Raw genomic sequence first — 24,756 nt, forward strand, 5'->3', positions numbered from 1 at the left:
GAGGGGTAGGTGGGATGTTGCTCAGATACTGATATTGATCCATGAAACCCATAGGAAAATTCTAAGTTCATTTGACCCTTTGACCCCTGAGAATGACCAGCATGTAATTTCTCCTTACATCATCATCCCTAAATCATACATTAAGGTCGCAAGAATAGCGGAAATGATCACCAACTAAAGAATCTATTGATTGTTAAACAAATTCTCCTTGTCAGCCTCTTAGGAAATGTATAGCAAACAGCATGGAGAATCTGCATATAGATGTTAGGGTGTAAAGGTTAATGCAACAGGGAGGTGGTGGTACTTGAAAAAAAAGAAATGGTCAAAATCAGGAACCCATTACCCAGAGCTTTCATCTTCCATACTGACCCTCTGAGTCAACCCTGTCCCGTATCTTTTTATTTTTAGAAGCACCTCCCACGGGGTTTTTCGCGGGTGTTTACATAATAGCCAATCATAAGACAGCTGTGGTCCTCGATTGTTTACGTCACATGCAGGCCGCACGAAAACATTTCAATAACTGCGAAAAGCGCGGAACGTCTGCGTGTTTTCGCGGGAATTTAAAGAACCTCCCCCCACATATCTCAGTTCTAAGAATAAAAAGATACGGGACAGGGTTGACTCAAGAGTACAATTGGTATGGAGGCTCCGGGTAATGGGCTCCTGTCGAAAAAAAATTTAATCAAAAATTTAATTTTGCAGGGATGTTTCTTGCACCAGTCGCAAAACAACAGCGGTATGTGAGCAAAAGAGGGGTGTTTCTGGGTTTGCATAACCGTAGTCAAAACACGATGGTGGTCGAGAGAATTCGAGACACCTATCAATTAATTGTGCAAACACAAGACGCCCTCTCTACAGGTTTCGTATGTATTTAGATGTACAGAGGCTGATGCTGAGTGTGGGAGCACAGTGCCCTGCGTGGGCACCAAGCACAGGCACCCCACGGACGGACTCAGAGCGATACCGTTCGATCTAAAGCGAACTCATTTAAAATTTGCCACTTCTTTCTTTCTTTTTTCCTTCATATAAACTAAGTTGCTGAGACATTGTAAGATCTTCTGCTTTCCTTTATTAAGAAGAAACGATCGTTGACAAACAAAGCAAACAACAGTTTGACTCGCTCCTGGCACTTAGTCCTCCTCGTCCTCGTCCTCGTCCTCGTCCTCGTCCTCGTCCTCGTCTTCGTCCTCGTCTTCTAGCTCTTTCCAGTCGTCCTCTTCATTTTCCGCTTTCTGTGTTTGAGGCATGTCAAGGTAGGCGAAGTCTACTGGGGGTGCCAAGCCAACAGGAGCCGTGACCACCTCATCTTTCTTCTCAGACTCAGCCTCAGATTTCCTTGTAAAAAAACAAGTATCTACCAGTCAGGGTTGATAACTAGTCATTTCAAATCGACATAGAGAGGTTACCTTGAGCTTATTGTGTAGTTTTGCATCACATATCGATGGGCATATATGCACGTGCAACCGCCTAATTTCATTTTTTCTTCTCGTGATTTTTCCATGGTCGATAAGTCATGATAGACAGGGATTTTTTTTGTAAAGGCCGGAACATATTCTGGAAGTCTGGGCGAGGTATAAAACTAAAACCCTCTAACTCTGATTCAGATACAACCGAAAATCCTTTTGTTTGGCCATCATGCTCGAAGGTGACCATGGACAAATTACTAGAAGGAAGAAGGGAAAAAAGGTGGTTACACGTACATAGATGCATTTACAAATGACAAAGAGCATTTTCTTACTCACCTGTTTCTCCATTTTCTAAAGCTAACAGCAGAGATAATGATCAAGAGCAGGATACCGAAAAAGCCTCCGATGATTATCCCGAGGAACTTTATCCACTCCTTCATGTCACCTGAAATGAAGCATAGTGCGTGATTAAATTGATCGCAAAAGCGCACTTAATTAAGCATCATTACTGAGAAGTTGCGGTCGCGCTTTTCCGAAATAATTCGGTTGGGTATGTTACAAAACAACTTTTCATGCTCCATTTGACTTGGAGTTAATCTGAGAATACGAGTAGAGAAGAGTTTCATGCATTTAATTTGCTGTGTGCTTGTTTAAAACTCGTTCGCTGACCTTCATAAACGCAGCTCTTGCCAACTCTTTTGTACCCATTCTCACACTGGCAGCGATAACCGTCGTCCGCGGAATGCAACTTCTCCAAGTTGACACAATAACTATGAGGAATTTCTTTGCAGGTTTTGTTACCAAACTTGCATTCGTCGATATCTGTAAAGGGTTAAGTTGCGCTGATTATTTTGAAGACGTCAAGAAATCTAAGTGTTAACAGCATTTACTGACGTTTCATGCAACACATCAATCAAGAGGAAGAATTTTTCAACACATTTTTTGAGTGACCAAGACAGAATTTCTCCTTACAATACCAATACAATATCAACCAGATAAGTGATGAGAATAAAGAAAAATATCAATTTGAGGATAATTAGTTGATCCAATACTAAATTCTCTGAACTAACATTACAAGAATTGTATGGTTGACAGTAAGGAGAATTACAAATTTGATCTGGGAGTTAAAGGGTTAAGAATAACATCTGCGAACAAAAAACGAGACTCGATAGCTTTGAAAATGATTTTAAAGACATGAAATCATGCGTGTTGCGCGTGGGAACAAAAGCATACGAAGGGTAGAAGGGCTGGGGTTGGAAGAGAAGACGGGGGGGGGTAAGTTTCAAAAGAAACTATGGTGGTGCGTCGGTGGGAGAGTAATTAAGTATTATCGACTGAGTCGATAACGTATACGTAAATTGGCCTCCGCAAAGAAATTAAAAGCTGATGCTTCCAGCGTTAGCCCTTCGTCAGAGCGATTGGAGGAATTGTGGGTTTTGTGTGGGTTTATATGCAGAAAATGGAGCTACGCTATCGGTGGGAATATGGTGACGAGAAAACAAGAATAAATTAGTTGAATAAAAAGCGCTCGTTGATACCGGGGGGATTAAGAGTGCTGAATTGAAAGATAAATTTTTGTTTTAGAGTTTTGCGAGAACTGTTTAGATGTAGGGAAAGGCCGCAAACTACCATATGCTGCTTGAAGGAAGGGAAAACATTCGTTTGGAATGTTATGGGCTAAGTCTAAAAACAAAAAAAGCCCTGCACATACCCACACAGACTTTTTCTGCGTTCATAGCATATCCAGAAAAGCAGTCGCATCGAAAGCTTCCCTGTGTGTTCTGACATTCTCCTTGGTCACAATCATGTTCCACACATTCGTTTATGTCTTGGAGGAGAGAAAAAAACACCAGTTACTATTGTAGGACACCTGAACGCTTGAAAGGATAAACAGTTAGTTTCAGAAAGCACTATTACCGCCAAAAACCCCATCGACGAAATTGCTATGTAGTGTTTTCAACTTTTTCTAACAAGATTAAAAAAGGTTTCATTCTTCCGCACTTTAAATCGTGTCTAACAATAACTCAATTTAAGAAGCGTCACATCGTACTTTCTCAACACGTTGCCTCTGAATTGAATTTCCTTTCCGCGTCTCTTTTCCACTCGTTAAGTGAAAAATGGAAACTCGACCTCGAGATTTTCACAGTTATGCTTCCTAAATGATACCACAACTTGAGGGTCTCAATGGGATGATGGCTTTTACGGCTAATGGTTAAAAATATGGCCAATTTACGGCTAACGGTTTAGTCTTTCCAGTGTGGTCACCAGATTTTTTCCGACTTACATTTTTTATGACTAACAGTTAAAATTTGCCAGTTTTTACGCCTAACGACTAAATTACGGTTAAAGGTGAACCCCTTCGAGAACCTCCTACACGAGAACACGTCAAGAGACGAGACCCAACAGCGGCTAAGGAGAAGACTGAGATATCACGTGATTACCTGTACATTGCTTCCCATTCCCTGTGTATCCTTTCTTACATCCACATGAGTAGCTTCCATGCGTGTTAATGCAGACTGCCCCTACTTTTGCGCAGACCTTAAATTTGCTTGAACCACTACATTCGTCGATGTCTATTAAAATAAGACAAACGAAAATCGATTTAGCAGCGATTATGTGGAAAATAGTCGTCCCATAATCTCTCGGTACGAGTTTAGATCGAAGACGCTTAACTTCATAGCGGAGCTCACAGCGAGTGTACGAAACGCGTGTCCAACGTAACGCCATAGCTTGGAAGATATGGTAACAAACGGGACAGCTGCATTTTCCTTATCTAAGTACAGAAATCTTAGATCGCATTAAATAAGTTTCTGATGAAGTGAAAATAATCGACTACAGTGAAAAACTACTGAGTTAAATTTTCCAACCAAAATAAAATGCCATCATTTAATACAAAGTGTGCGCTACAATCAAATTTCATCCAACGACAGCTACCTGCATACAATGACACCTCCGTAAAAACACGTTACCTATGCATCCTTTTCCTTCACCAGTAAATCCCTCTTTTGTGCACTTGCACTCGTAATCAAATGCATTATCTATGCAAGTTGCGACATCGTCACAGTCGTTCTCAAACAAGCACTCGTTTATTTCTGAAAACATTGTACAATAAGCAAAGGTGTATTAAAAATTTATTTGTTAAAACTTAATATATCAAGGGCCACAACTCATACAATCACCCAAGGAAAAAATGTTGCTTCTCTGATCCCTCATTGTCGACTCAGGCAGTCACAACTTCACAAGCAATTGTCATTAGCTGACATTTAAGCATTTTCACAACTTGAAAAAGAATGTTTGATTGTCACGGTCCTGGGTAAGAAAATTTTTTTGATTCAATCTGCCATAGGTTTCTCTTGAGTGAGATAGACTGAGTTTCCATTGGGCGTCATCACAGTGGTCAGTCAAAACAAGGGAAAATATCTCGAGGAGCAAATGGGAAGTGAATTAAGTGACCTGCCGGGAGTGCGAGAAAAACGTGAATGATCAAGTTGTTGTTGTTGTTTTGTTTAGTGCTTTTTTTTTTTTACAGCTCTCTCATCGCTATCTTACCACACTTTTTGTTAATCTGTATTTTGGCGTCTTTAAATTTGTCAGGTGTGACACACAAGACAGGCTCAGCGCCCAAGCTAATCTTTGGCTTGGAGTTCAGAAGATCCTTTAAACCTTTTTCGCATGCACAGTTCCATGGGTTTCCATGTAAGCGACTGAGAAACAAAAAGAGAAAAAAAAGTTAACCATTTGACCCCTGAAAATGACGAGCATCTAATGTCTTCTTACAATATCACCCCTGAATCACACACTGAGGTAACAAGAATAAACAAAACGATCACCAACTAGAGAAACTCTTGATTGTTCAACAAATTCTCCTTGACAGCCCCCTAAGAAATGCATGTGGAACAGTGTGGAGAAAATACGTGCTGATGATTAACTAATGACTAACTAATGAGTGATTTCAATTTCACACTTACAGTCGCTTAAGCCTAGGCATGTCATCGAAGACATCGTGTGGTAGCCATTCGAGTTCATTATGCGAAAGATCACTGGAGGTAGATTGAAAGAAAAATTTTTGAAACTAAAAAAACAGCAAAGGGAAAGCATCCATTGAAAAGGGTGTTTTAACTTGATTTCTGAAAAAGTAAACTGAAATAAAATGATGCTGGACATTAGGGTGGAGGTAGCAAAAGGGACTAGTCAGAGGCGGAGAGAAACATATGACTTTTGAGATGTGCAGAAACCACGTGATGGATATTTATCACAGTCAAACACGATAAAAACATAAATTGTTACATGTACGATATAAAAAAATTGTAATCGATGAAAGACGACAGGGAAGTCCAGGGGAAAAAGTGGAAAATCAAATGAACAAATATAAGCGCGTTACTAATAATACGCCTGGAAAAAAACGCAGCCAACGATAAGCACGCGAAAACATGCAGCCATGACAGGTGCGGAAAAACAAGCTTTTGAGAAAATGCAATCGTTGATAAGCGCGGGAAAGATGCAAAAGCCAATGACACAAGTGGATAAACAAACGCAGTTACCATTTTCTACTTGCACAACAAAGCGAATAAAAAATCACCCTCTCCATTTCTAACTATAGATCCAAATAGCCGTTAGATATGTCATCCGTAGCGCGTGAACTTACAGTGTTTTCAATCTTTTCAACCCTGAAAGGTGTTTCTTTGATATTCTTGATAAGTGTCCGTTCGATAAGTTTCTGTTAGGAAAACATAACGAATAAATGTAAACTTAACTAAAATGTAGCTATGAACACAACCGTTCTATTTTTACAAAAGCATACCTTTCCCACTCCACACATAGCCGTCAGGAGCCCATTACTGCAAGTAATGAGCTCCTCAAGTAATTACCATTAAAAAAGGTATTAGATTTAAAAGCTGATGGCTTGCAAATACGAGCTAACCATTAGCGGGCACAGTGTAAAAAACCTCTTTCGTTTTCAAATTTCAAGTAACAATTTTGCTCTTCCTCTCTCCCCCTTATATTCTTTTTGTATTCACGCGCGGCGCACGTGATTTCACAAATAAACCAATCACATCAAATAATTTTTTTTATCATATTTCAAATACAAGTTACAGACACAATTAAGATTACCACACAGAAACAAGGAGGTTTGGCCAACAACAACCGCGCAATTGCTGTTGTGAGAATTTTCACCAAAATTAACATTACAATTGTTCGAAAAACAATACTGATTATATTAAAAAAAAATACATTTAAATTACTGTACAGTCTCACTATTACAATGAGGTTTAAGACAGTTACTATTGAGAAAACAAATACAATAATTGTTATTATTACTGATGCAAAATGAAAGAGAGAAACATCCAAGGTTAGAGTGGAAATTTTTTAGTCCATTTCTTATAGAAAGTATCCAAGTCTTCATTTTTTGAAGCAAAGTAATTTTTTCGTGTGATAATTGATTTTGACTTTAGTTTGAAACCTTCTATATTTGGATGAACATGCGTCCTTTTGCAATCCCAGATATGTATTTTTCCGATCAGTATTAAATAATTTAGTAAAGGGCATGACGATGTTGTAATACCTATTATGATATCCAATTTTCAATAGTTTCTTGTTTGTATAAAGTATCGAATTTAAAATTTCGTATTGTGAAAAGCTTTCACATAAGGTTCAAAGGCCACTCTATGGGGAGGGTGAAAACAAGTCTCAACTTAAGTTAAAAATCTGCCTTGATTTCTCTGCGTTAGTAGCTAACTGAACTTTTTCGCTGATAATTATGGAATAGAAATCTTTTGATTTTTGTTTGGTAATCTTAAAAATGACATTGTTATATACTTAAAACAAGGGATGTCACTATTAAACCTACCCTAAGCTGTTTTTAGATTGGAAGGTATAGGATGTCTAAGTCCTGTCCATGTAAGAAAATTGGCCTTTTGTATTCTTTGTCGTCTTATTTCAAAGGACTCAGTATTGTTTAGATTTATTAACAGATCTTTAACAGTGTAAATTCCGACACAACACAGATTTTCCATCAATTCTTAGATCTCTATTGTTCCAAATTGCAGATAACCAGTGTTTCTCTTCGGAGAAAAGGTCCCGGAATTCTGACCACTATTTTAAAAGTTCTCTATAGAAAACTGATGCTATTTGAGGATCTTTCATTGCGTAATTGCAGTCAAAAATGAAAAAGCCCCCAATTTATTTTAAGAGGCGCATTAAACAGAACTTCCATGTACTTTCATTATTGTTCAAAATTCGGTTCAACCAGGCTAGTCTTCGAGCTTTAATCAAACTCTCCATGCATATCATTTTTATTCCATCACCTTCAAAATTGTCTATTGCAGAAAGTTTTGTCACCTTATCTTTCCCTTTCCATAAAAAAGTGCAAATTGTGTGATTCACCTGTTTGATAATGTGTAATGGAGTTGGAAGTAACAAAGACATGTAGACAAGTTTAGGGACGAGTAGAGATTTGACTATGGTGACTTTGCCACAGATGGATAGCCCACTCAAAGTCCAAATGATTGTAAATTTCTTCATGTTAACAAGTTTTTCCTGGAAGTTTTTTTCGTAAAGTAACTATTGGTCATACGTGAAAAATACGCCTAAGGCTTTGATTGGTTCACTTGGCCAATTTATACCAAAAGGTTTTTCATCGTTACTCTTAAGAGACCCTATCCACATACCATCTGTTTTGGAACTGTTGACTTCGATTCCACATAAATTCTTAAATATATCCAGTTGTTGAAATAATGCGTTAGCCGAGTTAAGATTTGATAGCACAGCAGTGATAAATAAATAAATTAATAAATTAAAGGTTTATTCAATACATGTTTTCGTACAAGAGTAAAATACAGCATGTTTACATTACTTACATTCTCCAAAAAATTTTTTAAAAGTTATAAAAAGTATTACATATTGGTAAATACATATATATATATATATATATATATATATATATATATATATATGTATACAAGCTATATAAAAATGCATTACTATTGTAAAAAGGCCATTGCTGGAAAAAAGGTAGTCTTAAAACGCTCCGTCCTGCATCTCTGCAACGATGTACGGTGGCTAGACCTCAGGTTACACCCACAGACAGCGTTACGCCGGGGGAGAACATTCGAATATAAGGGCGAGGAGGACTCGCATGCTTTCTCAAAGGTCTTATTGCATAAGCACAACCTTCTTTCTGAAAGACGAGGGGTTGAGCCTCTGCAAAGTGCCGTTTCATAGTTACTTCCTGGAAAAATAATCTTCAAGGCACGTTTTTGAACACGCTCTAGTTGCTGCTCGAGGTGTGACTGTACACTGCTAATCCAAACTTGGCAAGCGTACTCTAAAACTGATCGCACAAGGGAGCAATATATAGTGATAAAGTGATCCGGGGGGACTCCAGCACGTTTCAAAACCCTTTGCAGGTATAGACGTTTACACGCCTTGTCCACAATCTCCTTGGTATTTTGGCCCCATTTTAAGTTGTCACAAAAAGTAACACCAAGCACTTTGTGACGGTGAGCTGGAGTACGTCGAGATCTTTAGCAAGGAAGGAGAGGCGCATTTCTTTGCACTTCTTCGGGTTTAGGCTTATACAATTTTCCTACGCCCAGGCTGTAATGCTGTCAAGATCATCTTGTATAGTTGATAGAGAACCATGGGGAACTACCTCGGAAATAGTAATGTCGTCCACATACTTCCAGTAACTCGATTTGCAAGCTAAATCGTTAACCATAGCCAGAAAGAGAACTGGACCAAGCTTGGTCCCTTGTGGGACCCCGGCATGCACCGTGGCCCATTCGGAAAGGAGCCCGTCAAGCTTTACAGCTTGTCGTCTCTGTGGTGGAAAGCTGCAAATCCACTTGACGACAATGGATCTAGCGCCCATTTTCAAAAGCTTGCATACCAGAATATTATGGTCAATATAGTCAAACGCTTCAGAGAAATCTAAAACAGCACTCTCTCAGGTACGTACCATGTGATTCAAGAGCTGATAGCCAGTTATGCAGCATATCAAGTAGACAAAAGGTGGTTGACACGCCTTTGAGAGAACCAAACTGATTTGGGTCAATGTGTTCCTTGATGTCCTCCATGAGCTACTAAACAACAAAATCCTCAAATACCTTCGAAAAGGCATGCAGTTAGAGCTACTGGTCGCAGGTCATTGTCACAGGGGACGGGTGACGCCTTTGGTATTGGTGATATATAGGCATCTCTCCACGCTGAGGAGAAGTCACCAGACGACAACGACCGGTTAAAGATAGTGGTCACGGGCTCAGAAAGCTCGGACGCGAATAGCTTCAGAATTCGATTTGAATCGCGTCAGGACCACAAGCTTTGAAAGGACTTAGCTTGAGTAGTTTTTTTGTAGACTTCCGTGGGGCGGATGGCAGGTAACTCGTCCGGTGCGGGCAGAAAGGCAGGGAGCGTTAGGTAATAAGGGTCGACCTCATAACTGAGAGCACTAGCGCCACAGGATTTACTGGAGAGCTTGTTAACGAGACTCCACCACTTTCGTGGGTCGGTATTTTACAGAAAGCTAACCTTCTCAGGGTAAAAGGCTTTTTTCCTGGCAGCAATCTCATCGCGCACCCTGGTGCGCAGCTCTCTCCATCTGCCACTCTTATCAGAATGGAACGCACGCTGCCTTTCGAGGATGAGCTGCTTAATGCGAGATGTCATCCTGGGTCTGTCTGTGAGATGGATTTTCACCGACTTTAGTGGGAAATTAATGTCAATCGCTGTTTTCACATCAGTGTTAAACGATTCCGTTAAGCTGTCAACTGAAGCCACGCTGTCTAGACCAGTGAACCAATGATGACAAGAAACCCACCTTCCGAAAGCATTAATAGCCGACTCCGGAAACGTCGCACGCTGCGTTTCTGGGCCTTATGAGCGTGCACCGTAATATCACGAGATGGTTTAGGTCTCCAAAACACAGAAAACACAGGTATCGTCTGCATATCGTAGAGGTTAGTTTCATTATTGCCAATTTTAATTCTTTGCATTTCAGAATTTTCTCGTTTTGAAATTGCCAAGGTTTCCAAGGCCAAGGTAAAGAGGTAGGCAGGGGGCCTCCCTGTCTCACACTTTGCTCCAACGTAAAATACTCAGATGCTAAGCCATTATTTATAACACAGCTCTGAATGTTTTGGTAGAATATTCTAACCTGAGCCAAAATTGAAGATGCTCCATTCCAAAGTGTCAAACGCTATCCTAAAGTCGATAAAAATCAAATGCTAGAAGTATTTTCATCATCTGTGAATTTCATTATGTCGAAAATCGATCTGACAGTCTCTCCACTATAGTGATCTTTAACATAGCCCGTTTGGTTGTGATGGATAATACCTGGCAACTGAAAACATTCCTCACTCTAATTGAGATTATTTTCGAAATGATTTTTGCGTCAACGTTGATAAGAGATATTGGTCTCCAGTTTTCTGTAAGTGTTCGTTCCTTGCCTTGTTTCTCACTTTAAGTGATAACTGCTTTTTTTTGTGAGCTGGATATTTCTCCACATTTGAAGGTCTCCTGCACACACCATTAAAGAATCGCTAATTAAATCCAGCACGTTATGTAAAATTCTATTGGCATTCCATCATTTCCGGGTAATTTATCGTTTTGGAGGCTATCTGGAATAGACTTCATTTTCTTAAGAGATATTTCGCCCTCACAAGGCTGCTTTTGTTCTTAAGATAATTTTGGTGCGTTTAAATTACCTAGGAATGTTTCACCAAATTTGCTGTCCGTATCTGTATTTTGTGACTTATAGAGACAGTGGTAAAAGCGTTTCTGTTCTTCAAGTATTTTGAAGGGATCAGACATAATAGCGCCACATGTAAGTAGTTTTCTGCTATGTTTTTTAGAGTTGTTTCGGTTTTCCAAATTTAAAAAGTGTTTTGTACTTCTCTCTCCGTGTTCATGCCAACGAGCTCTCGCGCGGATTATGATACCTTTTGTTTCTTCATCATAAAAACGTTCAAGAACTTCCTTGGCGTCATTTAAAAGATTTTAATATAAAGAAGAAGGATCTTCTTCGTATTGCTTTATTACTTCTTTATAAGCTGGTGGCAAAAGTTTTTCCTTTGCGTTTCGTTTCTTGGCCCTCCGTTTAAAATAAGAAATGGCATGATTTCGGATGTTGTATTTCAGCCAATCCCAGACGGAGAGCTTATTCGATAAATAATTTACGCCCTTTGTCTTCCATTCTGGAAAGTTATTCTCTAATTCATTGGGATAGTTTTCCGCATCATCAAGAAGAAATACATTCATATTCCAGAAGCCAGAACCTTTATCGCTTTGATACGAGTCGGTTCAAGCAAGCTCACTTGCTGCGTGATCTGTTTTTATCGCTGGAGTAATATCAGTTGATATAACATAATCCTGTAGGTTGGTGGAAACTAGCCAGTAGTCCAAACGAGAGAATATTTGCGGCAATCTTTGGCTCCAAGTGTAACTTTTAGTCTGAGGATATTTTATTGTCCAAATATCTACTAAATCTAACTTGTTTTGTAAACATTCAAGACTATCTATTAACATTTTCCTTGGTACAATTACACCACCCTTTTTATCAAGCTTTGGATTTAGAGAGCAATTAAAATTTTCCCTACAGATAATATTTTCTTTACGATCTAAATTTTCTGTTTGCAACATTTTATGTAAATTTTTGAAAAATTTGCACATTATTTTGTCTTTGTTTGGTACGTAAATGTTTATCAAGATATAAACTTTGACATCAGTTTCTACCTTTGGAGCAATGAAACACCCTGCCCTGAGGGATCTGCGATAGTCTTATGACTTGTGCAATGTAATCTATTCTCAATCAACACCATGACTCCACAAAAATTTGGGCTTCCATGTGAATGATAAATATTCCCACACCATTCGTTTCTCCCTTGCTCTTCTGGTTCCTCCCTTGAGTGCGTCTCTTGAAGGAATACAAATTTACTTTTCTTTTACGACACCATGTGAACATAGACCTACGTTTGTGGAAATTATTTATGCCCCTTGCGTTCAAGGAAACTAATTTAAAGTTTGCTATCTATGATCGTTTTGTAGTTTAACAAATCTCTCCTTTAAAGTATCGAGTAAAGATATGTTTCTCCTCCAAACAAAACTTTAACTTACATATAAGAAACAAAACACACTCACAAAATTACGTAATTAAACAGAAAGTCTGTTATTTACCAGACGTGCTTTCTGACTTCAATCAATCATATTATCACAGTAGGGGAGTTTCTTGGTTTCCTTTTTTTTCTGTAAATATGCCCATCAATAATTAGTTTGTCGAAATTGAAGTAAGCTCTTTACTGCGCCTTCTTTGAAACAGAGTAGAGCGTTTGATGGATTTCTTCAATCTCCCTCGGGAAGTCGTTTGCGATTCCAATAACAGTTCCTTTTAAGTTCTCATAGAATGAACGAACAAATTCTTTATCTTGGTAGAAGCTAAACCTTGCAATCACTGGTCTTGGACGGCTTGACCTCCGATCTGGTGCCCTACTCGGAATCCGGTGTACTCTTTCAAAGCGAATATTTTTAACATCTTTGTTCGGAATTTGCAAATTCGTAACAAACAGCTTTCTTATCAGTTCTTCGGTATTTTCCACTGATTCTTCTTTGACGTTGAAGATTTTTATGTTCTCGCGCCGCGTGTAGGCTTCTAACTTGATATTTCAAAAGAATTCAATGTCTTCACTGTGTTCTTTAATTGTCGTGGTTGTGTCCGTCATTTTTCCTCTAAGGCGTTCAATCTCCTTCTCAGCAAACTCCCCTGAGTCCTTCAAACCTTGCGATACACTTATTTCGTTCTTTAGTGATTCAATTTCCCTGCAAGCTGCAAGAAGTTCGTATAGTTTCGCTTTCGCGTTCGCGAAAATTTGTTACTCCTTTGTTTAGAATTTTAAGAAGTTTTGGAGTTTTTATTTCAGCCAAATGTTGTGGTTCATTTAACAAGTTAAATACGCATTTCCTACGCCAGCCTCTTTTTTCTTTCATGGATTTTGTACACACAGAAACTGTCCTATCATCGTTAACCCACCCCCTTATTCCCTAGCTCCACCCCGAGAAAAGCCTCTCGTCTTGCCTCTCACGCCAAATTACCCAGCTTAGAGATTGGACGATCAAAATTGCTGCATTATAGAAAAAAAGGTATTGGGAACAAGAGGAATCACAGATCCATGGACAACGAGTATTTCTTTTCAAAACAACGCCTTTGATAGACATCAATTGACATTTGAAAGCCGGCAATTGACTAGCCTGCAGAGCAGGCGTAGGCTAGTGAGTGCTAAGTAATTGCATAACGAATACTATGGCCGCCATCTTTGATTTTAATGGCAGCGGAAGGCTGGGGAGAGGAAAAATTTATACCAAGGGAACCAAGCGGACAATCAGATGATGCTACTCTGGTTTGCAGATTTAATGAATGTAACAGAAGAAGTTACAATTCCTAGACCCAACGTTTCGACACTCCTGTCTAGTGCCTTCATCAGGGGTGATCTAAACGCTGCAACAAGAGGTCCTTTTATATGACCAGAGTCCGCATTGCTAAGTATCGCTGTTATTTGTATTTCAATCACCGTTGTAAAGAAAACTATGTGCTTCCATCGAGTTTGAGATTTCGGCCTCCTTTACGGAGTGCTAAAGGATACAAGCTCATGGTCCGTACTGGTTTTTCTTTTCTTAAGCTACGAATAGATGAATGTCATAGTTCCATACTGCGTTTAAGGATCCTGTCACGAAAGAACAACGAACCGACGCCATTTATTCTATTCCTTGCAATGACTGTTATAACGAATACATCGGAAAGACCAAACGTCAGTTTGGTACACGGTTAAAAGAGCACCAAAAAGCGGTTTTCCTTTGCAAGAAGGAAAATTCAGCTTTATCGGAGCATACATGCCTAACTAACCACACAATTGGGTGGGATAATTCCAAAATTATCACCACTAATCGGCGTTACCACTAGCGCCTTTGTTTGGAGGCTTGGCATATTAACTCCGCCCACGCTCCTTTAAATCGTGACGATGGCGGTTTGCTTCCTGACGCCTATTTACACCTCGTCAGAAAAAAAAAAAGGCCGCTAATTAGTGATCATATAAAAGGACCTCTTGTTGCAGCGTTTAGATCACCCCTGATGAAGGCACTAGACAGGAGTGTCGAAACGTTGGGTCTAGGAATTGTAACTTCTTCGGTTACATGCATTAAATCTGCAAACCAGAGTAGCATCAAACTATGTCTTATACCAAGGGGACGGTCGACGGTCAAAAATAGGGAGAGGGGCGGGGGTACGCTGACTGCAAATCAAAAATGGCCGGTCGAACAAACGATCGCGAGCTTTTAGCGTTAGCTCGCACTAACAAGACGCCTGCACTGCAGGCTAGCAATTGACTTGAGTTACGCAACCAAAGTTACGTAATGTATGAAGATCAATTTATACTGACAAGGGTCAAGGTTAAGGCGTGATCATACAATTTCAATTAAAATCTACTTAAAGCGATCGGTGATTAGTTCTATCTGAGTGCAATCATATGCAATCATATGCAATCATCTTGACCTGGTTGATCGAGGGTTGGATTACGCTATTTAGTGGATTAATCTCTAGCCGGCGGATAGAACAGAACGATTTATTAGCACTCATCCGCTGAATAGCAATTTATCGTTTGGATTGCGTTCTCCGCACTTTTAATTACAGGACCCGGGATGAAAAAGACCGTTGTTAGCTTTTGTTACAATGACTAACCTTTCGATAACCTGAGCAGAAGTCTTATCAGAGATAATTGAATCTAGAGACTCACTCAGGAAATGATACAACAGCACGTGAAAAAACTGTCAACACTCTTACACAACAGCAATTGGCCACACGATTTTATATTGGCTACCGTTAGAATGCAGCATATGCCGACGTTCTTTCGCTTTAACGCCAATCTTGACCTCGGCACTTAACATTCTAAGTGAAACAAATTTAGTTAGTTTCCCAGTTTCCAGAGGAAAAATATGTCCGTTATTTAACGCAGGTGTCATTTGCCAAAGAAGAAAACAAATTCCTGTTGTTGCCTATTGCACCATTTACCGTTTACTTGGAGGAAAGGGAAGGGGGAAGAGAGCGCTACAATCATTCGAGGATCGTTTTTTAAAGTGGGTCATTTAAATGAGAGAGACACGAAAAAGCCTCCTTGAGGAGATGGTGGGGAGAGAGTAGCGTCCAAAGCAATTTATGTACCATCCCGTACCCAAAAGTTTTTAATCAATCTGTGAGCGCTAGGATTATAAATCAACATTCAGGGTCGGATTTCATAGAATAGCATCGTCCGCAATCACATGATCAAAAACAAACCCGAAGAATGACAAGTGATTAAAAAAAAAAAAAAAAAAGAATTTACTCAGACTGCTAACCTGGATTTGACCGCTGCGTTGGTCGCAAAAGACTAGGGAGTTTACGAAACGACGACGGCAACGGCGTGGACAACGTCGCTTAAAAAATGAACTTATATTTTACCAACGAAAATCGAAATACTCTAAAGTCATTGTCAAAACTATCTCGAAACTAAATATGTAGCACAGCGTTATCTTAGAAATAGACAACGCAAAATTTGGTCATTCCACGTTGTTGTTTTGCAGAGGACGCAAAGAAATTCACAAAGATTTATAACGCACATGCACGGCTATTTGTTCTACTCATTAAACCTTTTGTTTAGTGAAGTTCCCGTTGCCGTTACCGTCGTGGTTTCCTTAAACTCCCTACTATCACCACCACGACCGAAGTGGTAGAGGATGATTGGAAGAAAGAGGAAGGAGAAACGTGAAACAGAAATCAGAAACGACTGTTACGCCGGCTATCAACCTGAAAAATGATATTACTCACAAATTCTTCAACATCTTGAACCGACGGAAGCAATTGTCGCTGAGGGAGAGCATGTTCCCGCTTAAGTCCCTTCAAAGAACAACAGAAAGAAAATTAGTGTTAACTCCTATCAAAAGAAATGCATCTAACTTTTTATCTCTCGTTGGATATCTTATTTCTCCTTCGTGTAGTATTTTTGATATCTTGAGAAACAGCCATAAAAATAATTTCAAGTAAACTAGCCTTTTTACGTTGAAATTTATAATTGGAAAGTCGACAATTACTCTTATTTACAAGGATTGTTAGACATGAGAAAAAAAAGGCTGAGAAGTTGATCAAAAGCTGGATATACCAGGGCCAAGTTGTTCAAAGGCCCATAAGTGCTAGCCCAGGGTTAAATTTTAATGCAGGTTTCTATATTTCTTTTTTCCAAAGCCTTTTAGAGAAAATTTTCCCTATTCTTTTTAGAGCATCCAATGATCAAATTTCAAGCAAAAAGATTTGAAATGAATTTTCTTTCAAAGCTTTCAGACCTGAAATCAAATTCCATGCTAAACCTAGGTCATCTTAACCCAGATTTGAACAACGCGGGCCAGGGTTCTTTCTCATCGATCGGACTTTCAGAAGACGGAAGTCCGAAGAAAAAGAACTCCGTTTCCTTCTAGAGCTAAAATTATTCAGTTTATCCCAGACAATGCCCTACTTGTCTCATTCTTTCGTTCAATTTTTTTCTTAGCTGTACTCACAGGTGGGTTATAGTAGTCGAGAGGTGATCTTTATAGTCGCTCGGCTTAAAAATGACGTTCTCCAGCTCACATTTGTATTTATGGCTATTTCCCGAAGGGCTAAAGCACGGGTTCTTGTCGTGAACTAGAGTGGAATAAAGGGCGCACACAGGAATCAGAAAACAAAGAAAAATGGTAATTTTCCTCATTGTCTTAAAGTTGTCCCGCACAAAGAGTTTCCTTCGTTGCTTTCTGACGTCAACAAACATATATCGTAGATCCCTTCAGTGACGTCAAACAAAGTGTACGCTAATCCTCACGCGCGCGAGTTTCCCTTCAAAGTAACGCCATCCATCTCATTCTTCATCCCAGTATCAATGAGAACGCCAAAAATAACGTTGTTCTCTTATACTCTATTGGGGGACAATTCCCACTTGGGCCCCCCTCCTACTAGTCCTAGTCTTTCTCCTCTGTAATAACAAACCGAAGGTAACACGGGCGGACGGAAACCAGATCGTCTACTAAAGTTGCCTCGAGGCTCATTTTTCTCCGAGCAATGGCACTGCTTTATCGAGGTGAATCACGATGGAAGATCCTAAGGCATCCTGTTTTCTGGGTGAAGGTCATTGAGATTGTAAGTAATGTTACGATTCGGAATAATGATCAGGCCCTCTAGTGCGTGTTAATTATCTGCAATCACCATTTTATAATAGCTTAATTACATGCTACATAGTAGTGTACATCATTAGATGGCACTCAACATCCACTAAAAGCGTTTAATTTTTGTTCATGTTTAGCATTTTATGGCTTTGAAGCCATCACAAGAGCAAACTGACGAGCGAGCACTGATTTGGGCAATGTAAGCAGTTATCTTTTGAAAACAAGTGAAGATTACGCGGTTGTTTCCAAACGAAGCCCCTTTTTAAGCCTCGTCGTTTACCCTGTTTTATTTAAATACCGAAAATCCTGAAGTTATTATTGGGAGATTTCGTCTTTCGGTGTCAGCCAGAAAAAAGCTAAATATTGCTGTTTCGGTAAAACGAGATAGGAAAATGAAGAAGTGAAAGGAGTAAGGAATCCTTATTTAGAGGTGTGTTAGTTAACTGTCGTAATTTGCACGTGTTCGAGTCTTAAAACCGCCTGGAAAATCACGCAGAAATTTTATACTGACAAAAACCTCATCATCACTTTCCCTTAGGCAAATGACTCGCGCTGCTCTAGATAATAAGATAATACTTTGATAACGCATTTATCGACGATCACGTTATTTCGTGGTTCATGACTGAAGGATTATAAAGTCTTCCGTGTTTTGAAGACATGCCTCGACATGCTGGTCATCCAGTAATAACCGGTACGAATATTGCCAGAAAATAAATTTCGATCAAACAGGTCACAGCTGTAACAAATCAAATGAGCCGGACTTCATATCTGCTATATAACAGCTCACATGACTGACAATGTTGTCTATCGTTTGGTACAACAAAGAACAGAGCCACAGTTATCATAAGAAAGCAAATGTGGATAAGCAGCACAGATAAAATAAATATTTCCAGCACCGGAAACAATGATCAGCCATCTGATGTTTTCTGATCAAATTTGGCTGATGTCTGTTTAATTTCACAATATGATCAAACATGTTGTCTTCATCTAAACAGCTCTTGATTTTTTTGTCATTTAAGCCGGTGCCACATTAGAGCTTATTTTTTGAATTAAAAAATCAGTCAAGTGACCCCTAATTTGACGAACTTGCCAAATTTTCTCCATTGTTCAAAGGAGCCGATGTCCGGCCTCAGCTTCTTGGGGTTATTTTTTAACCATTTGGCTGTCATGGTACACAAGACATGTCTAGCTATTCTAGTCTGGTGTGCACTTTGGCGGGACACAATAATTTTTTTCCTTGTCCATCTTTAGCTTGCAAAAAATTGGCAAATATTTGAATTTGCTCCAGTGTGTCTCTTTCGTTCAAGCAGGTCACCACTGTGCCAAAAAAATTGATCAACAGTCAGTGCTACAAACAACTGAGAAGGAAAACACTCACCACATTCCAATTACTCTCACACTTCACCCTCACAACCACATAGTTAAATCTATCATTCTTAAAACTTTAAATTACTCCAAAACGATTCAGAGACTGGTACTATCTTTTCACAACCTCCACAAATGTTTTTGGTTAGAAGTTCATTTCAAACCAATGACCAATCTGGAACTTTCAAATGCGCTCACTCACAATGCAAAACTTGTCCTTTCATTCTTAACATAGAGAAAATGTCAGGACCCAAGAGATCCATTTACATCACTAATCACTTTGCCTGTACCTTTGCCACTGTCATTTACAGCATAACTTGCATTTACTGCATAACTTGCACTAACTGCAATAAGTTATACATTGGTGAAACAGGAAGACGATAAGGTGACCAATTCCGAAAATAGAAAGAAATGACAAGGGCACATCCTAATCAGCTGCTAGACACTTTAATCTCCCTAATCATTCTAAACTACATATGGCAGTTTGCAGCCTTTCCCTACATCTAGGTAGTTCGGAAAGCTGCAAAACACTCGAACAAAAATTTATCTTCCTAACCAGCACTCTTAATCCCCATGGTAGGTCTATTGATTTAGACAATGAATTGAGGAAATCTTGGAAGGATCTGTGGGAACAACAAAACACTTGGAATTTTTTCATTAATTAATCTTTTAACTGCTAAGATTAAAAATGATTGCCATTTAAAAAAAGCTCTAGGTTTTAATTTTGTCAGCACCTTAGGAAATTTATAGAAAACAGTATTAAGAATATGCATATCAAATTTGAAATTCTCCTTACTGTCAACCAAACAATTCTTATAACATGAATATGAAAGTGATCTTCGCAGTAATGAACACTACTTGGGCAGCAGTGAAAATAAGGCCTGTAAAAAAATAAAAGCCTGCATGGGATTTGAACCCATGACCTCTGAGGATTACTTTCATTTTCACGTTATTATTCGCAGTACAAGTATATGACTTTCTTATATTAACAGCTGTTTAATTCTTATAATGTTAGTTTTAAATTCTGTCTTGGTCAAAGATTAATGCTGAATCATTTCTTGCAGGTTCTGAGCTTCACTGTTGCTCCTTTGGTTATCACTTACAACGATAAGGGAGGGGTATACAAGGAACACAGTGATAAGAGTTTTAACATCACCGTGAAATACCCTTTTGATTACAACAATGAAACTGCAGTTTACACTGACGAAGATGAGCCACTCACAAGCTTCAACTTTGATCCAGCCATTAGAGTTTGCGCACAGTTGTTTGTTGGTGTTGTTATTGTAGCAGGACTGTTGGCAATAGCAATGCTGCTGATATCGTGTGCAATTCATAAAGATGAGAGAGTGGCAAATAAAGTGTCAGTTGCAGTAAGTGAAAATTTTGCTCTATTTGATTTAAGTTCACCTCGTCTGAACAGAAGAGTGGGATCCCCAAACCTGGGATTTCATGCAAGTTGAATCTGTTTTTTTAGTTCTTGTCCTTGCAGAAGAGATTTTCCTGTGTCTTGTCTATGTTCCCTGGTTCTCTTTCCTCCTACTTTGTTAAGGTCTACTGCTAAATTACAATTTATTATTTTATGTTTTCTACCTAATTTTTGTTGAATTGTTCCCAAGTGATTTACAAAGGAACACAAGTTGCTAGTAGGGAGAATTACAAATCAGATATAGAGAGAAATCAACTCCAAAGAGGGAAATTGTCTAAGGCAGCTGATGGTTCAACCCTATAACTGCCAAGATCTAAATTGTAATTCTCTCCTCTGGGCCTTTTACATCTCCTTGTGTATTGCGTTTGATAATCAAGAGTTTTATCAAGATGGTACTTTGCAAAATTTGATATTAATCTTGGAGAGAAATTTAGGTGTTTAACCCTCCAACTCCACCCCTTAAGATCTGATTGTTCATTCTACTCTTTAGCTGCTACATATTTCCTTGTAGGTTAGACAGGAGAATTTGGTGTCAGATCAAGGTCACTTCTACCAGATAGTTTGATTTTTCTCTTCACCTGTCTGCTGGATTATGTATGAATAGTACAGGGAGAAGTTGTACTTTAATCACTTCTGGGATTAAAGGGTTGAGGATTGAGGAAGACTTCTATTTCACAGGTTTTTAGATGGTACCTCCCTGATAACAGAGTTTTTTTTTAAATTCAGCATTGGTTTCTTTCAGGAGGTATTTATTTCAGTTGTGATGGCAGTACTTGTAGCAGTAATTACAAGCCTCTGGTTGTACAACATTCTGGAATTGAAAAAAGAAGTCCAGGGTGAAATTGTAAATGTCATCACAACATTGGGGCCAGTGCGCTGCAAGAACTGTGTGGAATTCTTACCTGATTATTCTGCGTTATTTGCTTCAGTGGTGAGCTCATTCCCAATGACCATAATTGTGAATATATAATTCAACTATTACAGTAACTGGTTTCAACCCGAGGGTAAACCCCCCCCCCCATAGGGGGGGGGGGTTTACCCTTGGGTCCTTTTACAGGATCTAATGATAATTGTTCTGATTGAAGAGTTTGGCACCTCCCACGTCAAACAGAAACAGGTTAACATTTGGTAATTCTAAGGCACCACACCCAGAAATTGACATGTACCTCTTCTGGGATTCCTCTCAAACTCTCCTAATGTCATTTGTTTCATTTCTGCATTTATTTGGGAAAATCCTTTCTCATACCACATTGTGAAGACACCTTGTGGATCCAAGTTAAAAGTAGAGAAAGATGTTTTTCATCTTGTCTCATGCGTGAGACAAAGAAAAATTTCGGAGTCCCCATGAGGAATCAAATCTCAGACCTTCGGATTCCATGCTACAATGTTTGTAAATCAACATCACTGATCATAGTGGTATGTATGGATGCATGTTATGTATGAACATCATATTGGGCTTTGCTCACCATAGAGTCTCTGTGGCTCAGTGGTAGCACATGGGAGCGCAGAACCTGAAGGTCTGAGGCTCGATTCCTCACGGGGACTCTGTTTTTTTTTTTCTATGTCCCATGCTGGTGACAAGATGAAAAAAAAACCCTCTTTATTTCTTTTACTGAGCTCAAAACTTACAATCTCTCTTATTCAATTAAGGTAAAAGTATCTCTCGCCAATTGAATGCAGTGACTTTAGGGTTATTGTGCTGGAGTCTTGGCCAAAGGTCCAGATTTGTGTTATTTTCGAGGGCTAAACATTTCAGTTCTCAGTGCCTCTCTCTATCCAGGAGTATAAATGGATTCTGGTGAATTAAATGCTGATGGGGGGGGTACCTTGGTATGGACAAGGTCTTCCCCCCCCCTCAGCATTTCAATCACCTTCCCTGACAATTCACCGGTATCAGGGGGCAGTTGTAATACTCCTAGTTGCTTCCTGCTGTGGAAACCAGGATAAGTTCTGGCTGAATGTGCCTCTTGGCTTGAGTAAAACTTACCAATAATAAAATTAGTTGTAATTTTCTATTTTTCTTCCTAGGGCCTGGGTTACTTGTCACTTGTGATTTGGTTGCTTAACACTTCACTTGTTTTCCGTGATACAATAAACATTTCTGATCAAGTGAATGCCACCAGTTCTTTGATTTTCACTCAAGGGCAGGAGCTTGCAGACAAATCTCACGAAACAAACCCTGTGGAGACCACTGCTTAACCTGGTAACTGGACATTTTGCACAAAAGACTTTTCGCACAAGTCTTTTAGCACAAGTTTTGGACCATTTGCACAATTCTTAGTGGTCATTTCGCACAATGTGCGAAAAGTCTTTTGTGCAAAATGTCCTGTATTCCTTAACCCTTTTAACTCCCAAAGTGATCAACATGTTACTTCTCCCTATAATATCCATACATTATCTTCCAAACATGTAATGAGAATACTCAAACTTATCAGGAATAAGTTGTCATCTTGATCTAACACCAATTTCCTGTAACTAATTTACAAGGAAATGTGTAGCAGCTAGAGGGGAGAATTAGCAATCAGATCTTGGGAGTTAAAGAGTTAAAAGAGAGCGATAGGTGGCTCTGGCATTTTTAAGGGTGGATGACACTATCTGCTTGGTAAATCTCTATCTGGTGAATGGGGCTGTCTGTTTTATAATCCATAACTCTTAGTGGCTGGATAATGATTTACCTTTTGGATAGTATTATTTGCCCTTTCAACAACATGGCCCAGGTATAGAACTGCCAGGTCATCAGTAGCTTTACGCCAGCATTCTTTGTAGACACAAGAATATTTTTTGTTTAATTGTAATTAATTCATTTCAAATGTAATCACAGAAAAAAAAGAGCTTTTTATTGTGGCTTGGAGTAAAATTCTGCTTGGGAAAATTTTTTTGCGCTTTTGTAAGAAGCTCGTTAGAATATAGTTCTGGTTGAAATGTTAGTTAACCAGGCATAGTCTTTATATGTTAAGGAAAACCATTAATGATAATAATTGTGAATAATGGTAAAATAAAAGTAATTAATGAAGAAGACAAATTGAAAATTTCAAGGCTATTAAATAAGAGTGAAAATTTTAACATTAAAATGCTTAATAATGTTATACAATACATCTGTAATTATTTATATTATATGCTGATTATAGAAAAAATATATACATTGCGACATGTTCTTTAAATCTTTGATAGCCCTGCTTTGCACAGATTTTATAGTCAGCTTCAATAGCAACTGCTATTTTGGTCAAAAAAGATAGAAAACATGTCTTTTTCAAACGGAGGATTAAAAGTTTTTAAATTTCAAATTACAATTTATCTCTTTCTCTCCCCCCTTTGTAATCATAATGGTAATTGGACCGAATGGAGTCCAATTTGGTCTGTAATTATATGAGTGACGAACAAAATCAGGCGACTGCAAAGCAGGAGTCCAATTTGTTGATTACGAGTGTGATTACAGACAGAATTGGACGACAAGAAGCCTTGTTACTAATTAATCATAACCATTTCAATTTCCGAAGCGAAAAAATACACCTTGAACAAATATCTCCAGTGGAGACAATGTCTTAAGTTAAAAATTCTTCCGTTTTGGAAATTCCCCAGTTTTTCCTTGGATAAGTGGTTGTTGCTATGGTTCTTTTGTTCTTTTCTGTGATTGGTGGATTAGCTGAGTGACCCTAGTATGATTGGCTGCTTCAACTGTCCGATTACAGGTGTCCAGTTACAGCTAACTGTCCGATTACAACTGTACAGAATGATTAGTGGAAAATGAAGCTGCGAATGCATCAATAATAATGTTTGTGGAATTTGTAATGGTTATAATTATTTTTGTATTTACACGCCGCACGTGATTTCACAAATTAGCCAATCACGTCCAAAAATTGGACGACTGACATGGACACTTTCCGCGCGCTTCTGTTGTTTGTTTTCACAGAGTATGGTCAGTTCATTTTTAGCTTTCGTTCACCCAAACTTGATACCCTTTTGTTTGGAATTTTAAGAAGTTTCAGAGTTTTTGTTTTAGCCAAATGTTGTCGTTAATTTAACAAGTTTAATAAATATTTTCTACAAGGTTTGGACCTTAGCCTCCTTTTTCGTAAATGGAGTTTTTATACCAACAGCACCCCTGGATGTGTTACTTTCTGTAGCACTTGTTAATTTTTCCCGGCGATCAACCTAACCCCAGGTTTAGAGCACTCAGGAATATATCATATGTATGAAATATCAACATTCTTGAAAGATTCGTGCTTAGCTCAAAATACTTGCAGCAACGTCATGTAAGCTCTTGTAATAGACTACCTTTGTCCCAAAACCATCATTTCAACTTGCAAGTAAAATGATGGAAGTAGCATATCGTTTAGACCGAATTTCACTGTA

General features: G+C 38.8%; 2 protein-coding genes and 1 long non-coding RNA gene across 3 annotated transcripts; 2 read left to right on the forward strand and 1 right to left on the reverse strand.

Annotated features, from left to right (window-relative positions):
• Window positions 1-1,051: 1,051 nt before the first annotated feature.
• On the reverse strand, window positions 1,052-17,312 carry LOC113682741 (uncharacterized). The gene is made up of 11 exons (XM_089194752.1): window positions 16,974-17,312; window positions 16,249-16,317; window positions 6,052-6,123; window positions 5,375-5,446; window positions 4,956-5,110; window positions 4,376-4,498; window positions 3,848-3,979; window positions 3,118-3,234; window positions 2,076-2,228; window positions 1,743-1,851; window positions 1,052-1,335 (listed from the first exon to the last, which is right to left on the reverse strand). Exons 1-11 carry the CDS (start codon window positions 17,219-17,221, stop codon window positions 1,131-1,133), a joined length of 1,455 nt encoding a protein of 484 aa, XP_089050878.1. The 5' UTR covers window positions 17,222-17,312; the 3' UTR covers window positions 1,052-1,130.
• LOC149034836 (uncharacterized) lies at window positions 10,287-17,145 on the forward strand. Its single transcript, XR_016183213.1, has 3 exons — window positions 10,287-10,360; window positions 15,401-15,521; window positions 16,005-17,145. It is a non-coding gene; the product is annotated as an uncharacterized LOC149034836 (long non-coding RNA).
• On the forward strand, window positions 17,248-23,687 carry LOC113679744 (uncharacterized). The gene is made up of 4 exons (XM_027196710.2): window positions 17,248-17,586; window positions 20,042-20,347; window positions 21,146-21,334; window positions 22,432-23,687. The coding sequence occupies exons 1-4, from the start codon at window positions 17,509-17,511 to the stop codon at window positions 22,600-22,602; spliced, it is 744 nt and encodes a 247-aa protein (XP_027052511.2). The 5' UTR covers window positions 17,248-17,508; the 3' UTR covers window positions 22,603-23,687.
• The last annotated feature ends 1,069 nt before the right edge of the window (window positions 23,688-24,756 follow it).

The sequence above is a fragment of the Pocillopora damicornis genome, chromosome 14 (genome assembly GCF_964200805.1).
Source record: "Pocillopora damicornis chromosome 14, jaPocDami1.2, whole genome shotgun sequence".
In the NCBI taxonomy this organism is placed as follows: Eukaryota; Metazoa; Cnidaria; class Anthozoa; order Scleractinia; family Pocilloporidae; genus Pocillopora; species Pocillopora damicornis.